The sequence below is a fragment of the Silene latifolia genome, unplaced genomic scaffold (assembly GCF_048544455.1).
Source record: "Silene latifolia isolate original U9 population unplaced genomic scaffold, ASM4854445v1 scaffold_88, whole genome shotgun sequence".
NCBI classification, from domain to species: domain Eukaryota; kingdom Viridiplantae; phylum Streptophyta; class Magnoliopsida; order Caryophyllales; family Caryophyllaceae; genus Silene; species Silene latifolia.
The window spans coordinates 899,432-918,530 of NW_027413793.1; the positions used below are offsets into that span (position 1 = coordinate 899,432).

General features: G+C 37.2%; 2 protein-coding genes across 2 annotated transcripts; both read right to left on the reverse strand.

The window, feature by feature from the left end:
• Positions 1-6,458: 6,458 nt before the first annotated feature.
• On the reverse strand, positions 6,459-6,911 carry LOC141640522 (uncharacterized). Its single transcript, XM_074449293.1, has one exon. It carries the CDS (start codon positions 6,909-6,911, stop codon positions 6,459-6,461), a length of 453 nt encoding a protein of 150 aa, XP_074305394.1.
• Positions 6,912-8,031: 1,120 nt separating this feature from the next.
• LOC141640523 (uncharacterized) lies at positions 8,032-9,834 on the reverse strand. Its single transcript, XM_074449294.1, has 3 exons — positions 9,145-9,834; positions 8,874-9,036; positions 8,032-8,720 (listed from the first exon to the last, which is right to left on the reverse strand). Exons 1-3 carry the CDS (start codon positions 9,832-9,834, stop codon positions 8,032-8,034), a joined length of 1,542 nt encoding a protein of 513 aa, XP_074305395.1.
• Positions 9,835-19,099: the final 9,265 nt, after the last annotated feature.

Sequence of the window (19,099 nt, forward strand, 5' to 3'; positions counted from 1 at the left end):
AGTAATTCTCAGATTTATTTGTGAATAAGAATTAGGGTAGAGGTCTATGGGGGGTATTTATAGTAAGATTAAAAGGTATGGTACTACTATTAGGAAACTAGCTTAATACAATTAAATTACAAAATACCGACTTCACTCAACCAACTCATGTTACACAAGTAGCCCACCACACTCGACCCAATTCAACAATTCCCGACTCCTTCATTACGTCACTTCATTATTCCGTCCTTTAATTACATTATAAATATAAACTGTTGTAATTATTATTATTAATAACGGGTAATTTATTCATATCAAATCTACTAAATTGCAGGGTATTACAATGAATCATGAACTAAAATGTATGAGTTTTCTAAGTGTGTTTCATAACGAATCAACAATGTGCTAGTATGGAAATTGAAGTAGCGTACAAACATGTTTCATAATTGGTCGGCTATGGCGTAAAGTCGACCGCCTAAATCAATTGGTCGATCGACTGATTTTCTGAGAAAAGTCGATCGACTGAAAGCTTTGGTCGATTGAAAGAGTTGACAATAAGTGAGAAAATTCGATTGACAAGAGCTATTTGTCGATCGACTAAAAGCCTTGTCAATCGACTAAAGTGGCAAAATTCGATCGACTAAAAGCCTTTTTCGACCGACTAATGTCGATAGATTGGAAATTGCATAAGTTGCATGAATTTTACATTGCATGTCTAGTTATATGAAATTTTTATTAATGGTGCAAATTGATGAATTATGCAATGATATGAGTGGTTAAGGTCGAGTTCTGAGCATGTATATTAATGGAGTTTGTTAAATTCAGAGCATTTTAGTGAATGAGGAGTTTGAACCAACTCGATCAAGTAATAATCCTACTCGATCGAGAAATCTCTTGTTCTTGCAGGTTTGATGTCAGTCTTGACCCACTCGATCGAGTAAGTTTGTTTTTGGGCAATTTTCGTTGTTATTTCAGTAACGTATAATAGGCATATTGCTTATGTTTCATTTTCTGCATTGAAGATTCAATGGCTAAGAAAGGAGTATCAACATCACCTGTTGCTACTAACATTACCAAGGAGGAGGTAGAAAGGCTGTTAGAGATGAATACGACATTGACGATGGCTTTCCAGAATGTGAACAAGCCTAAGGAGGTCGTCGTTGATGCTTCGATGAAGAGTACAACAATATCTTGTTATCGGCCTACGAAGTATGATGGATGGGAAGAGCCTTCTTTACTGGGAGACTCGTGCAGGGAGTCTGATTACATATTTAAAGTATTGATGGATTCAGCGGAGCTGTAAGTAGATCCAACCGCTTTCTACTTGAAGGGAAAAACATGTTTATGGTGGAGTCGTAACAAGGAGATGATTAGGGAGGCTTTCAAGGAGTGCGAGGAAGAGTATGTGCATTGTAATGGCTTTAAGGGATGATGAGGGATGAGTTCGTGCCAGAGCATATAAGGAGTAAGATGAGGTCCGAGTTTGATTAGTTTAGGATGGTGGAAGGGATAACGGTGGAAGAATATCGTAACGGGCTTATGTAGCGGGTAAATTATGTGGCTGACTTGAAATTGAGTGAGGAAATGTAGACACCTGTGTCTGCACCTTCCAAAAAACACCCAATGATGAGTGCACCACTTGTTTAGCATTTGTCGCGATTTTAAGATGATTCGTAATTCGATTAATAAACGGTAACTTATCCACTCGTGTCCATCCCTAATTGGTCATGTAGGTGTATTTACTGTTGTTTTGGCAGTGATTGGAGTCAATTCGGAGTCCAAAGTTAAAACTGTTTCTGAAACCCGAAACCTTAAATGCCGAGTCAAAAGCAATGTGCTTTTTCCACCTAAGGTTAGGATGTTCTAAAATGTTAAGATTATATCTCATTTCTAGTTCCATGTCACTTCATTAGGCTAAACTTAAGTTTACATAACAAAATATGCATTTTATTTTAGCTCAATTCGACAACCCATCCTTTAGGCCCATTTTACGATATGATACCCAATTTTTTGGGTCTTGTCTTTTTCACACAAAGTTCTTGATCTTTCTCTTAGCTTTCCAACGCCACCGATCACCTTAATCTGAGTCTTTTGGAGAACGTTATGCCCAAACTACGACAGGCTGCTAACGTGCTTTCTCGAAGCGCGGGAAACCACCCTAGAGAGGACGCAGTATATGCTGCGTCTTTTCCCCAGGGTGTTTCTTAGCAGAAAATCAAAGTCGGTATATTCCTTTCCTTATTCCGCCAGATCTTTTCCAAACCTTACTCTTTAGGACTAGTATAAATAGAGGCCTTTGGCCTTCATATTTTTCACGCGAATGTGCGCCCCTTCCTTTTTCTCTTTGCATTCTAAGACCGTGGTCTTTGCTACCGAAGTCTGTGGACATAGGCCATATGCACGCCAAGCCAATCTGTGGACATGCAGCAGTCATAAAGCCATGCTCGGTGATGTATAAATGCTTTCGACCGGATCTCTATAGATCGGTTGGTTTCGTCTTGGTATAGGTCTCGAAACGATGCAGAGATGTTCGGAGTCGCCATCTAGCAATTATGGGATGCCTGGAAACCGTTCGAATCTACTTTGTACCTCGGTCAAACGAAGCAAAAAGCGGTGCTTGACATAGGTAATATAGATAAGGAATCCTCCCTCTTTAGCATCCTATCGCTAGAATGACTCTTGTTCGCCTTGGATAAGGTCTTCCACTATCCAAAGTTTCTAAGTAAGAGGTGAGGTACGTATTGGAAAGATCTTTAATCGAACACCCAATCCCGCCCGCGGTAGCGGCCTCTACTGATCGATCTTGGTTGGTTAACTGCAGAAGTTGATAAAACGGGTTAAATGTATGAATGCGCATCCAGAAGTTTAAACTTAACATGTGAGATTTGCTATGTCGGTTATTTATCCAAACATCAAGTAATTGATGTCGAGTTGGATTTAATGTTTATTTCCATGCAAGACGGAAATTAAACATCCATTTACCAAGTTCGGTTTGTGGTGCTTAACACGATCCATTTGTCTTAAAAAAGTGTTTTAGAATATAAAGTGTGAAATGCGAACTCATCAATATGATCCGTCCTGTATTCAGGTTAATCGAAGTGGGGATCGTCCTAGACGAGTGATAGATAGGATAGGAGCAGTGTCAGACAGCCATTGAGGTGCGAGCCTGTTGGCGATACAAGGGAGTCTGCCCAGGTTTGAAAACTGGAAATCAGAGAGCCTGTTGAGGTGCGAGCTAGGTGACGACCCAAAGGGGTAGGTGTCTCCTGGTTGTTGAAAATGTTTGTGTAGTTGTTTGTAAAAGGGTGCTAAAAACCTCTTTTGTTGAAAAGGTCGTTAAGACCGTTTTTGTACTAATTTGAAGAACGGGACTCGGAATAATTATCATTGTCTTGATAATATTCGATGTCGGGTTCGGTTTTACAAGCTTGTCAAGAAATTTTGTGTAAATAAGGGGTAGAAATGCTTGATATGAATTAATTATATTAAGTTCATTGTTTTGTAAAAAAAGTGTAAAAAAATGCTTGATATGAACTAATTATATTAAGTTCATTACTTTGTAATTAGTCAAAGTTTATCATAGTACTTGGATTAAACCGTCATGGTATGTAGAACCAATGATAATTATCCATGTATGACCAATATGGTTTTGCAAATGTAAACAAATGGATAAGAGGGCTTTAAAATACCCTTTAAAAATGTAATTAACCAAATATTATCACCGAGTCACGGATTAAACCGTCATGGCATGCAGAGCCAAGGGTGAATGTAATTCATGGTGAAAAATGGGCATCATAAAAATGATTTGAAATATTTGAAATGCTAAAAACCGATTGCAAATAAGACGTGAAATAGAGGAAAAGATGACCTTAAACAAATTTGAGTTGTGGCTGGGGAGGCCTAAAGAGGCACGAGGTTCGTAGTGGTGACTACCAGCCTCTGTCTCCAGTCAAAACCCGGTTTTGGCTCAATCAATCTGTATTTTGGATCATGTTATGCATGTTTTATCATGTTAATGTCATGAAAACAGATAAAAAGAACATGAAAGAAGAGGATTAATTACACCCTCATACTTACATGCTATGTTGCTTGACGAGAAATCGACAATGTGTAAAAACTCGTGAGTCGAAAAACTTGATTTAATACCGTTTTTATAGAATATGGAGTGTTGGTTTGCTTTAGTGATGGTGTAGTTGGTAGAAGTAGTAAGTCAATTTATTTAATGCACGATGACAGTACCAAACAATGTGTAAGACTTGTATTTTCAATCGCTAGGTCAAAAATACGTGTCGTTAGTTGACTCGAGAAGTCGAGGTATAGAATTTTAAGGGAGAAAAGAAGGGGCATACTCTCGCATACCTTCAATTGGTGGCATTTGAGGGTTCTTTATTGAGGACTTGTGTGGTGTTATGCGTTTTGGGTGACGTGGCTGTAAAAGCTGCTTGAAGAGGCGCGTGCATGTCCGCAGGTCTTCGAGTTGTCTTGTCACTATCACGAATTTGGATTTGTGGTTTGTTTTATCCTAGGTTTTGTAGGATATTATTGTACTTGACCATCAAGTATACCGTGTATACTTAGCATGGAAGCATTGTGTGAGGTTTTGTTTTTTGTGTTTGACTCGGATTTACTCGTTGTTGAAGTCGTGATTTAAATTTTGAGTCGGTTCTTGGTCCGGTGTCGGTTTTGACTCTAGTTAGTGTCATTGCGACCCCGTCGTCGTGCATAAAACACTCCACATATTTTTGAAATATTTTAAAAATGTTTTCGTTTTCAAAATCGTTTTGAGTTTTCCGACGTGTAGTTATATAAACTGTCGATCAAACGTAGCGATTGCTAAGCATGTTGTAGTCCGATAATAATCGAGTGTTTATTAGAGATTCAACAAATACTGGGTATCTACAGAGCCTCTACAGACCCCAGGTCCATCGAAGATTACAACCTAGAGACCGAAGCAACGTCGAGGCGGCTCAAAAGGATTTGGGCCAAGGACCTGTCGTCGGAAAGGGTGACATTGAGGCGACACGAGGATTCGAGTGAAGGACCTGTCGACGGAAATAGTTTAGAGTCTGTCGACTGCTAGTGTTGGTCGTTTAAAGTCCATTAGACTACGTATAAAGGCTCGACATCCATAGGAAGGAGTCATACCTGGGGTATCTTCGGGATATATCTTGAATTGCTTTTTGTTTGTGCGTAGAGGCTCGCCAGCCGTATTAATATGGTAAGGTGCGTAGAGGCTCGCCAGCCGAGTTAATATCGTATAGAGGCTCGCTAGCCATTGATGTTATAGGGCACGTAGAGGCTCGCCAGCCAGGTTGCGGATGCGTGGAGGCTCGCCAGCCTGGTTAATATTTCGTATAGCATCGCCAGCCATTGATGGTCGAATGATCGAATGCGGGAAATAACCTGAATTTTCAGGACTGTTTAAAGAGGTTATCGGTCCAACAGTGCATAGAGGCTCGCTAGCCAATGAAGGTCAAGCAATTGACTGCGAGAAATAGCCTGAATCATCGGGCCTACTTCAAGAGCATGTTTGTTGTTTGTGCGTAGAGACTCGCCAGCCATTAATGGTCGAATGATCGATTGCGGGAAATAGCCTGAATCATCGGGCCTACTTTAAGAAGATGTTTGTCCAACCGACCCAATGGGGAGCGATGTCGACGTCACTGGGGCGAAAGGTGCTAGATTTCGCTTTGTTTGACGCTCGGTTTGCTGAAGGATGACTCCGTGCGGAGGTCACCAGGGGTTCCGCTGGGGAAATTTTTGGTGTTTATAAGGAATGTTTGTGGTACTCGGAAGAGATAGGCCTTTTGTAACTTAGGCCTGGCTCTTGCGGATGGCGACCTCTATTACTGTCATTTGTAATTTTGAATTTTAAAGGGAAGTAACGTTTTTTACTGCCGTCGCTTACAGTTTTCGCGAGAATGGCGAGTTTTAATTTTGCCAGATGCAGTTCTTAAACGCAGAAAATAACGGTTTTTATTTCCGTTAGCCTGGAACTTTATGAGAAATAGCGAGTTTGGAAATTTCGCTATTTGCTATTTTTGTTTGAAAATAACGGTTTTTAATTCCGTCATTTGAGAATTGTGCTGAAAATAGCAAGTTTTATTTTCACTATTTGCTATTTTGTGTCGAATCTTATTGTGGTGATAATAGCGAATTTTACTTTCGCTATTTGCTGTTTGTGTTATAAAATAACGGTTTTTAATTCCGTTAGTTAAAATTTGTTCTGAGAATAGCGAGTTTGAATTTCGCTACTTGCTTTTTTTTTTGGTGAAATGTAAGTATATATAAATCACGAAAAAAACCGTTCCAATTACAAGAGAGTAGCCACTCAAAGTGAGTGGGCTAGCCTCCAACAGAGCACGGCCCAAAAGCCTTACAAAACCTATCAGACAACAAAAAGGAAATAGAGCTATCTCAACCCAACAAAACTTATCCTCGATATGTCATCTTCAACCTCAGAACCCCCAAATCAAAGTTCACTTCCTATCAATCAACGATTCCAGCCAGCGAGGATCTCCATCCCCAGCCTTGATGAACTTCATTCCTCTCATTCTAGACTTGATTTCCTCAACAATCTCATGAGCTACTGCTTTCGGGGTAAGTAATTTAAGATCGAATTTACTTACATTCCTTTGTCGCCATACATGATACATGGTAGCATTGATAATAGCGTTGATCACATCCTGTCGCAGTGACGATCCTTGCATGTTCAGTCTCCAAGTCAAAAGATCCCGAGAGGGCAGATGAACCGGAGCCCAGGAACTTATGATATCCAGAATAGCGGAGCTATATTCACACTGGAAGAAGAGATGCTCATTATTCTCAATTCCATTTTCACAGATGATACAGGTATCATTCTCACTGATCCCTAATCTATGCAACTTCTCTTTCGTATTCAAGCTATTATGATGATAGAACCATGAAAGCATGCTGTGTTTAGGAAGCGACCATTAGTCGGACCAAATTCACCCACTCTATATTGTCTCCTTTAGTTCTGAGGTATTCATAGCCTTTCTTGATAGTGTATTCTCGACCTTTCTGATCCACCCATTCATTACGAGTATAGGCGTCTGCTAGTAAAAGCTTAACTTGGCAGATTTTTCTCCAATACCAGCTAGAATCATTGGAAGGAGAATAATTCTGCCAAGTTTCGCCTTTCAGGTAAATGTGGTTGATCCATTTGACCCATAAATGGTCTGGTTTAGCATGGATCCACCATACAAGCTTACCAACCGCAGCCTTGTTCCATAGTAGATCATTTTTTAGACCCAGTCCACCTTCTTGCTTGGGTTTGCAGCATTTGTCCCATGAGACCAAAGGGGATCTAATATAGTCCACTCTCCCATCCCAGAGAAAATTTCTACATATAGCCTCAATCCTTTGGATGACACCTGTTGGGAGAATAAACATGGTTGCCCAGTAATTGTGGATAGTTTTTAGCACTGCCTTGACTAAAACAAGCCTGCCTGCATAAGATAGCTTCCTAGTACCCAGGCCTCTAATTTTGTTCACAATTTTATCAATCAAGGGTCTGCAATCTTGTGCATTTAGCCTAGTAGTCTTGATGGGGACACCCAAATACTTGAAAGGCAAAGTCCCTTCTCTGAACCCTGAAACCTGTAGAATCTCATTCTTTAGTTGTGCCTTCACTCCATTGAAATAGGCATTTGACTTGCCCTGACTCATCTTGAGGCCAGATGAATTAGAGAAAGTAGCAAAAGTTCTGAGGATTGTCATTATGGAAGGGGCATCTCCTTTACAAAATAAGAGAAGGTCATCCGCAAACATTAGATGAGTAAGTTTTAAAGGTTTGCAAAGAGGATGATATCCGAAATCATACATATCTGTGGTGTGAGCAAGAAGTCTGGAGAGGTAGTCCATGCAAATAGTAAAGAGAAGGGGGGATAGAGGATCTCCCTGCCTCAAACCTCTTTGTCCTTTAAAGAAGCTAAACATGCTCCCATTGAGATTAAGAGAGTAACTTGCAGTAGTGACACACTGCATAATCCATTCTCTAAATTGAGTGGGTAACTTGATAGCTATAAGCATCTATTCCAAAAAGCTCCATTCTATAGTATCATATGCCTTCTGTAAATCTATTTTGAACAAGCATCTTGGAGAGACTGTCCCTCTACTATATAGCCTGATAATATCTTGACAGATAAGAATGTTTTCCATTATGCTCCTTCCTTGTATAAACCCCCCTTGATTAGAAGCAATTATCTCAGGCAAGACCCTTGCTAACCTTTTACAAATCAGCTTAGAGATGCATTTGTAAATCACATTACAACAGGCAATGGGTCTAAATTGTAGAACTGAAGTAGGCCTATCCACTTTAGGAAGAAGTGTGATAGTAGTAGCATTCAGTTGTTTCAACAAAGAGCCTGAAGTGAAAAAATCAAGAATTGCATCACATATGTCATCTCCTATGATTTCCCAAGAGTCTTTAAAAAACTTACTTGAGTATCCATCAAGCCCAGGAGCTTTATCATTAGGTATAGAGAACATCACATCTTTTATTTCATCCTTGGTGACTGGTTCCAGGAGGGTCAAGCAATGCTGTTCAGTACATGTTTTCCCCTGCTGTACAATTCCAGAATTGATTCTAGTAACATGTCCAGTTGAACCCAAGAGCATTTTATAGTAGTTCAAAAAGGCTTCTTGAATTCCAGGTTCATCATTGCATAGGATATCCTTATGATCTTTAATTTGGAAAATAGAGTTCTTGTTCCTTCTTGCTTTGATCACCCCATGAAAGTAAGCAGAATTACAATCCCCTTCCTGAATCCAATGTGCTTTAGATTTCTACCTGAGGAAATCCCACTTAGCCTGATTAAGAATCTTGGAGCTTTGAAGCAAATCATATTCCTGTTTCATTAATTCTCTATTACCTGGATCAGCCACTAACTTCTGCTGCAAATCAATAAGTTTAGTCTGGGACAAGTCAGCCTTGTTCTCAATATCAGAGAATTGGGTGTTATTGAGAGCTTTAAGATGCAATTTCAAAGCTTTTAATTTTTTGACAATCCTGTACATTTTGGTTCCATCAATTCTCTAACTCCAACCAGTAAGAACACAATCCTTAAACCCTGGAGCCAAACTCCACATGTTAAAATATTTGAAAGGTTTGGTCTTGCTAGTGCTTCTATTATTCATACTTACCAAACAGGGAGTGTGATCAAAATGTCCTTCGGGTAAAAAATTAGCAACCATGTTAGGGAAGGACTGCATCCAATCTTGATTGACCACAAACCTATCAAGCCTACTGTAAACCCTGGTTTCAGGGGGCTGCTTATTGTTCCAGGTATAGAAAGCCCCTAGAGCTTGAATATCCATAAGGCTACAGCTATCCAGGCATTCTTGGAAGGGTTCTGACTCAGAGGTAGTAACTTTACCCCCTAATCTTTCATTAGCAGACAACACACAGTTGAAGTCTCCTCCAACTGCCCAAGGCCCATGACTATATCTTGCTATTCTTTTCAAGTCTAACCATAATGATTCCCTTTCAGAAACCCCATTAAAAGCATAGACTATAGTGTGATAAAATTGCAACTGTGAACCCTTCTCAATGATATGCATATGAATGTATTGAGCATTGTATTCTAAGAATTGCACATCAAAAAGATTTGGTTTCCACACTATCCATATCCTGCCTCCACTGTGATAAGCTGAGTTAGTAGAGATACTCCATTCCTTAAATACTTTATTCATACCATTATTCAAACTTCCTGGTTTAATTTTTGTCTCAATGAGACCAAATAGACCAGCATTATTAGACTGTAAAAAATTATGTACATCCAACTGCTTCTTTTCTCTATTCATCCCCCTCACATTCCAAAAACCAATATTCATCATGGATCAAGGGAAGGAGGAGCATTACCATCTATACCAATTCCTTGTTTTGGAAAGCAAGAAAGAGTCTCTATATGCCTTGGGGATGTCTGAATATTTCTGTTATTAGTGTCCTTATCCTGCCCAGTGATTCTTAAGTGCCTAATAGGAGAGGTTGCTCCTGTCACGGTCATTACTGTCCTGGTCTGAGGAGTTTCAGGACTAGGGACATTCTCAGTAAGAGCCACATTCTCAGGACAAGTCATATTTCCAGCAGACTCTCCCTTAGTTACAGTAACTTTATTTTGGATTTGTGCAGGTTGCTGAAGGCTAGGCTTTGACAGAGGAACAACTTTCTGGACAGGTCTCCATACCTTTGCTGTAGTCTGAGGTTTCCTATTTTTATTCTTCCTGCAATTTTGTTGTTCATGTCCAATCTGATCACATTTAGCGCACACACTAGGTTTCCATTCATATTCTACAACAATTTCAATTAACTGTTGTTTTTCATCAAGAAATTTAACTTTATTTGGAAATTTTTGACCTAGTGTTAACTCCACCATAACCCTTGCAAATCCCAATCTTGTTTTCTCAGAGGTAGCAGTGTCACTTTTGAGGTAAGTCCCAATCAGATTAGCAATTTTTGGCAAACTATTACCCCAAAATTTTAAGGGTAAGTTCTGCAATCTTACCCATGCTGGTACTTTTTTTACCTCGTCCTTGGTCAGCTCCACATCAGGCATCCACGGTTTAATGATAAGGGGTTTATCATCAAATAGAAAATATCCACTTGATAGCACAGCTTGTTTCATTTCCTCTGTATTAAACCTAGCTAGAAAGATACCATTTTGTAGAAAAGATATTTTGTCAACCGTATACTTACTCCAGATTCGTTTCAGAAAACCTTCCAACACTTGCCATGGTGGATTAGCCCCTACAATGAATCCATATACTGCTTGTTGCCAATACTCCAACTCTCCTTGAACATCATCATCTGACAATTGTAGTAAGTCATCCGGTTCTTCATCAACAATCTGCATAATTTTCTTACCATGCCTTTGATACCAGATTTCATCTTCTAACATTTCATTGACAGGAACTTCTTCCTCAGTCACATCCTCAACGAGTACCTCCTCCAGATCATGGGCTGGGATTCCTTGTATTTCATGAATGCTCTTATGTTTTTGCCCCTCCTCAACATCTGGTTTGCCAATAGTCTTCAATTTCTCAGATCTCAAAGGGTTCAACACATCAAACTTATTGGCCGTGCTATGATGTTTATTAGTTGTTGATTGAATTGATTTCCTAGTCATTGTAAACCAGAAAAACGTTAAGATTATGCCCTAGAGATGACGGCTGTTTCTCTTTCTATCTCTAGGTTAAACATCGTTTCCTTAATTTCGCTACTTGCTATTTGTGAAGAAAATAACGGTTTTTAATTCCGTCATTTAAAATTTGTGAAAACAACGAATTTGAATTTTTCTTTTTTGTATTTATGAAGAAACTAACGGTTTTTAATTCCGTCATTTGAAATTTGTGAAAACAACGAATTTGAATTTCGTCAATTTGTATTTGTGAAGAAAATAACGGTTTTTAATTCCATCATTTGGAATTTGTGCGATTTATTAATTTGTACGCGTGTTTGGGCCAAAGCCCAAAATTTCGCTGAAAATGAAAGGGCAGCCTCAAACAGGCGCGAGCCATCCTGCGACATAAGAAGGCTTCCCTTTTTTCTTCAAAACAGACGCGATAGGGTGTTGCTCTTTATTCATCGTCTTCGACAAAAATCAAACCAAAGGCTCTCAAAAAATCGCCATTGTTGATCTTGCTAGTTGCTTGGGTTTGTGCTATATCTCATTATGTCGACATATTCATATATGTTACAATTAATTTAGTCATAAAATTAAATTAGATCTTATGCATGCAAACATGAATAAGAATAAAGAAGAAATCGTTTTCCTTACTTTGAGTTTTAGGATATATGGGCACAAATGAGTTCTCCTACTCACTTGTTCTTGAGCTTTCCTTACAAATGGAAGAACAAGGATCCAAAGATAGAATCCCTCCCAAAGATGAATACCCAAGATAACCTCTTAAAAGATAAATATTATTTGAACTAGAACAATATAAATCTTACTAAAATTGACCCAAAATATTATTTTTATCTCTTGTAATTTCGGCCAGGAGAGGACGATTTTTGGATTTTTTATTTCTCTAGTTTTTTATAAGATGTAGAGAGATTTTTTTATTTCTTACACTAGAAATAATGTGTAAAATTATGAATGAAAAATTAGAGAGAAAAAACTCTCTATAATGGCTTAGAAAACCGGTGGGGGGGGGAAAGAGGGAGAGCCAATGCATGGGCAAGTTATTCTTCTCAAGAAAACATAGGCTTGCATGGCTATATGCTAGGTGTGTAATCATTTTGTTTCCACTTAAATAATTTACACAATTAAACATTATACTCCCTCCAATATTTCGGTCCATATAAGATAAAATGGGTTCCATTTTATCTTTGTCAATTTATCAATTTGTCACATGTCACAAGTCATGTAAAATTGTCATGCATTTTTAACATATTAAAAATCAACGTATTAATAAAAATATGTCATGTACAAAATCGACTTAGTAATTCATAATTACTTGTACCAAAACGGTTTACCAATTATAAATCACAACGTCTTGTATTTATAATAAATTATTCATTCAGTTTCAATTTGTTTCTGTAAACAATAATTTCATCTAAGCAATAAAACAATTCGATTACTTAGACCGTGTCTAATTTAATCAAATTACAACGAGACAAGTAAATATTACTTCCAAAATCGTCCGTTAATTTTAAGTCATTTAATTGACTCGTATCGTCATACGATCAATTAAATATTCAATTAAGAGTGTTACCCTTTAGGTATGACCTAAGGGGATCAACTGATCACCACCGTCGCATGACAGTAATGTCAAACTCTAGTCACCAATCATTACCGATATGTGTGGACCAGTTGACTGTAAAATATTACATCCCACATGTATTCTTAAAGATGAGATTTAAACATGTGATCATTATGATCGACAGTTGTGATCGCATTATTGTCGGAGGACACATATTCCAACAATCTCCCACTTGTCCTCGACAAGTGTGCGTCACCAATTCTCTTGTCCTATTACTATTTCCCACTCAATGCAAGGTGTCTTTCAGGTCGTACTTGCAAGTGATCATATCGAGAGTGGTTTCCTCGATCTGGAGAATAACTGATTGACCGGAATTATCTACCATAGATACCTTCCGAGCGTGGCCACGCAGTTCCAGTTCATTACTCCTCGAGTGGCCCTGAGATATTGTTATAACCCTGACAAGGCGTGGTCAATTCCTATCGCACTTATTCCCTTCGACTAGCCAGAGCCATCATAACCCAAAATATGCCCATTTGACCCCATTTACGAAGGTCGTAGTAACACAAATCAAAGTTAATCTGAAACTGTGCCATCTTAGGCGAACAGTCTTTAGTCAAAAGAATCGACTCATTAGAATACTATAGTAGCTCTCGCCACGAGCAGGCTATATAAATTTGCCAGAACTCTATAAGCGGTCATAAGGCCCGACAAAGTGTTCCTAACAGTCTGCCTATGTGATCGACTAGTCATCAGATATGACTCCATGGCACTTGAACTTGCCATCAATCGCATCACACTCTAGTCACTTCGTGACATCACCTCGTGTAAGTGACTATGGGCGAATACAATGCTAATCCATGTTCACTTTAACGAGGTTTAATTGTCTCTACAACCCGTTTGGATGTAACAAAGTATAAGGTGAGTTAATAATAACTCAAACGACGAATGTCGACATCACATTCGGGTAGTCAATACCATATTACAACCTTGTGATGTATATCGTAAGTGTGTAAACACTAGTCGATTGCAATAGAAGTTTAACATACCATGTGTCCATGTGTTCATACTTCTTGTAATGCACTTTCCTTTATATTCATGTTATCTCTCATAGCATGAACCTTACCAAGTACACATCTAGGTTCTCAATCTATGTTCAAGTTCTTTATCTTAAAAGAACTTTCTTGTTGTTTATCACATAACCAACGAATTGTGGTGGAAGATATAACTTGCACCGGTCAAGTTTTCTACCAACTCGCAATGCACTAGGTATACATTTTGTATGGTCTTGCAACAATTGTCAAGATGATTAGCCTAGCACTTCTCATAAGTCCTAGCGTTTTAGAAAATACTAGTTTTGAGTAACTTCTTACTATAACCAAGTATCTTTTCAAACTTCTTATTTCTTCTTTTAGCTTGAATAGCTTAGGATTTTCATAAATCCTTACGTGTATTCGAACTTCAATATGTGCAACTTCTTGTCACGTAACAGAGTGTTCTGTCAAACACTAGAATAGCTCATTAGTTCTCCTCGAGAATTCATGACGATTCTTCTATGGCTTGCCAATGACTCATCATGCTCTTAAGCATATGATTCATTATTGGACATGTGCATGATTATTCTAATGGCGGAAAAATTAGTAATTTTAATCATGTGATCAACCATTTTTAGGTTTAATGAATGACCATGACTGCTTATGGTAATTCCATTTTCATCGATATGAATGACCTACGTTTCTCGTTGATTTGATGTGTATATCTCAATACTTATCCAACATCCCATGATGTGATTGGATTCATCATAGTCCATTTTCATCCAGAATTGAAAACTCAAACACTTCTTTGTGAAAGAAAGTGCTAGCTCATCATTCTCAATGAGTAATGAGTTATAAATTTTACATGATGATTGCTCCCACAATTCCATGTCTTCACATGATAATTTCAAACTCCCACTCAATTCCACATGTTTCGCAATTGACTTCTCAATCGAAACATTTCAAGAATTGAAATACATTTTTCTTTGCCAAGTTATTAAGATAAAACCAAATATGTTCCCAACATATCCTTTCAAAATACCTATTTTAGAAAAGGTTTCAATCTTAAACTTATGGAAAGAGATTTTTAATCTCTAACTCATTCATTTTACAATGATGCGTAGCAATGTCACTATTTAAATGTGAATTACATTTAATACACGTCCTTCTTAAAATACCCTTTTCCGGAAGGAGGTTTAACCATTTTATTTTCATAATGAGGTTAAGTAATGACACTAGCGTGGTTAACAATTAACTTAGCATTTGTAGATATCGGCATATCTTCCTTTGCAACTTTTAGTCATAAATCTCATTTATTTTCAAGGATGCAACTTTGTTTCATTTAGGCTCTTAAGTAAATATCAATATTGAAACTCATTGTCAAGTGTTGTTCATAAACTAGCCAAATCTCTTGTTGACACTTTTCATTAGTCATTTTCTTCCAAAACTTTCTTTTGGTGTCCTCATGTAGTTATCTTAAGAACATGTTTTTCGATTACTTCACTTGGTCTCTTTTGTCATGTAGATCTCATCTATTCGAGACCATAGATCTCATCTATTCGTGTATACTTTCTATTTATTTAGGTATACAAATCATTCTTTCTTTCGTAGATCTCATTTACTTAAGTATACAAATTATCATTGTAATCTTTGTTTCTTTATTTTTCTCCCACTCTATCTTTAGAATAAATACACTAGATATTCAAAGATAGATAATGAGACACAAATAATGATTTTGAAGTATAAGGAGGACTATCTCATGGATTGACTAATAGTTTTCGATTTGATGAGTGTACTTGGTGATTGACATTCCTTTAGGAGAGTTCATCAACTCAACCTCACTTTATAATTGATCATACACAAGCTTTAAGCTTGTGGACATATAATAAATCCCATCATTATAGTTGTCTATTGGATCACTTTAAGTGGATGATCATATGTTTCTATGTGCAAGCATATAAAGACGAATTTTTAGAACAAAGAAATACGATAAAAGGGGTGGCTTGGGTTGCAAACCAAGACACCATTATCCAAAATACAACAATTGTTCAGAAAGGATCAACTATTTCCATGTCGAACACGGAAATCAAAATAGTTCTAAAAATTCGAAACATAAGTTAAATAAGACAATAATAAAAAGCCAAGCTTTATTGGAAGCTACTCCTAGCTCCTTGATGATTTCTCAAGCTTGCTTTTCCTTTCCCTTGTCTTTGCTTGGAGAAGGCCCTATTTACAATAAAAAGGGGATACATTATCACAACTTTGTATCAAAATACCATAGTTGAATTAGAAACATAAAAGAAAGGATAGTCATTTACCTACTGGAGTGATTTTTCCAGCTTTGATGTCACCAAGATACTTGGAATAATTCCTATTCCAATGTCCAACACTATTACAATAATGGCATTTATCAAGAGGACCCTTCTTGGTCTTGGAAGTGCTAGCTTCAAAAGTCTTAGCCTTGGTGAAAGTGGGAGCTTGCCTCTTACCCTTCTTCCCATTCTTCTTGAACTTCCCCTTGCTCTTGGTGCTTATGTTAAGCACATCCTTAGGTGGGTTAACATTTAACCCCATGTCTCTTTCGGCTTGCACAAGTAACTTGTGCAACTCTTCAAGAGACACGTCCTTGTCTTGCATGTTAAAATTCACCCGGAATTGAACATATGCTTTGACTTTGGATAAGGAGTGTAGAATCCTATCAACAATGAGTTCTTTGGGGATTTCAACTTTTTGAATCTTCAAAGTCTCGACTAGCTCCATCAATTTGAGCACGTGAGGGCTAACCTTTTGGCCCTCCTTGAAATCGAGATCAAAGAATGTCGAGGCCGCCTCATATTGGACGATCCTCGGAGTTTGTGAAAACATTGTCACAAGTTTGGAATAGATTTCATTAGCGGTGCCCATTTTAAAGGCTCTCCTTTGGAGATACGCCTCCATCGCAAAAATCAACACATTTTTCATTGCGGCGGACTCTTTGTGGTAAGCCTCATATGCTTCCCTAGTGGCGGCACTCGACCTAGCATTAGGTTCGGGTGGAAAGGCCTCGGTGAGGTAACGAAGCTTGTCGTCACCTTGGGCGGCTAATTTGAGTTGGGCATCCCAATCGGAGAAATTTGACCCATTCTTTTCAAGTTTACAACGATCCATGAAGGATCGGAGCCATGAAGCATTAGTGAGAGGTGTGGCGTTGGTGTTTGGTGCGGCCATTTGTTATGAGAAATAAAAGTGGTCTACAAAACGAAAATAGAAGGAATGAAACATTTGTCGTTTTCAAAATAATAATAACACTAGTAAAAATTTAATTTAAACAAGTTTTATTGCATTTATCTAGTGACCTCTACCCAACTTGATAAATGATTCCAAGACCCAAATTCATATTAACTTGGGCACGGTGTGGCCGATGAATCCCTTATCAATATAACTCGGTGGATTAACGCTTTAATCGATTCTACTTTTAGAACTCTTGGTCGATAAAATTACTCTAATATTTATCTATAGCCCGGAACACATGCGACTACGGTCACGAATACTTCCGTTGAGCTCAATCCAAATTTCGAATAAATGTGTCCATGATCCAAACCCACATTAACATGGGCACGGTGTGGCCGATGAAACCCTCATCAACATGAATTCGGTGGATAGACATTTATCACCCACTTCCCCTACGTAGCAAGGTTTGTACCCCGGTGTGGCCGAGTGCACTCCCTCACGAAATAGGTTTTCATGGTTTCTACTTTTTGGTAAGGCTAAGTCTCAATTATTTATTTTTAGCGAGAGGTCATGTCAATTTATTATCTATCACGTTTTAAGTGAACTAAAGCGGTGAACTACGATAATTGTAATTGACACGGTCGATAAACTCGATTAAAATGATAATGCATGTTTAGTCATGTCGATTTAGCGATGCATGCAACATATAAATAAAATGCAAAGCATAAAAAAATCCTAGTATGGCCTTCCTAAAATAGTAAAACTAATAAACTATTACAAATTCGGAAACAAACTCCTTTGGTCCCTTGAACTTCGGTCTTGGCACGTATTTCAAGGCAACACTTTCTTTAATGGATCGCCTTCTCGAGTGGCACCGTCTTCAAGGATCTTCGGAATAAATAAATTACATAACAAATTACATAATTTCCTATTATACATTTTTAATTAAAATAAAATAAATCTATTAAATTACAAAACGGTGATACGAGATAACAATAAATTACAACCGAATCGATATTCCCATACATTTCGGGTAACACCAATTAAAACTAAGGCCATACTAAGTAAAATTACATAATTCAAAAATTACATAAAATTAAAATATGACAATCATAAATAAAATGCAGCATTATAATATGTATGAACATGCCTAATTTTATGCTAAATCGCCTTTAAGGAGCCAATATCGTATATTAATCGGTTTTTACGGATTTGCGTGATTTAACCTTTTATAATCACAATAATTACATAAATTCATATTTATGTACAAGTTAATTACCCTAACCAACTTAGGACTCAAACTTAGTCTCCACTAACATATTGACAATAATTAACTTATATTTCTTAAAATTGTTCATAAATGGACTCAAAATTACAATATTATGTCATAAACTTCGAATAAATCATAAAAATTTCAAATACATTCAAAATTCGAAATTTAAACTCATGAACATTCTGGAAAAATACCATGACACTCATAATATTCAAAACTTAGGTTAAAAATTTCGAAATTTATCGAGAAAAAACAATGTTGCGGTTTATCCGATTTATCAATTATTACCATAAAAATGAGGAAAAATTATTTTTCTTAACTTTTCACTTTTAGATCTGAAATATGTTATAAAATTCAACATGTGACGTTTTTTCTTAGTCATGAAGTATGTTTTAGCAATTTTTACTAATTAAAGTCACTATTTATGTGATTTTTCATCAAAAATTCATAAATCATGCATAAAAACTTCATTATAGCCAAATATTTTACACAAATCTTGTCAAATTGCATGTGACAACATACTAAATGTCTATGACCAGATTCGAAATATAACTCATATTAACCTATTTTCTCATTTAAATACGATTTTATCTTGAAAAATCCATATTTCGAGCATAATAACTCATATTGTTATGAAAATTTACAGGCCATCATTAGATAATATATGTGAAAACATATCCAAAAACCACTGAAAAAATCGAAGTTTAGCTATTTTTAGTCCAAAAATGACATTTTAATCATAAAAATCACATTTTAATGCCATTATTAATAAAAATGAACAATAAAATCCATAAATAAACCAAAATATCATAAAACCATTTTAGGATCACAAACTTTAACATGCATAATAAATTTCGTGATATATCATAATAAACACAAA

Bases quoted from the DNA above. Each gene is read 5' to 3' on its own strand.
- LOC141640522 (XM_074449293.1), bottom strand. From the start codon at position 6,911: ATGCTTTCATGGTTCTATCATCATAATAGCTTGAATACGAAAGAGAAG.
- LOC141640523 (XM_074449294.1), bottom strand. From the start codon at position 9,834: ATGAATATTGGTTTTTGGAATGTGAGGGGGATGAATAGAGAAAAGAAG. The intron at 9,037-9,144 runs GTAAGTATGAAT...GGTTGGAGTTAG, and splicing joins TTGATCACACTCCCTGTTTG to AGAATTGATGGAACCAAAAT. The intron at 8,721-8,873 runs GTAATAGAGAAT...GGGTGATCAAAG, and splicing joins GAAGTTAGTGGCTGATCCAG to CAAGAAGGAACAAGAACTCT.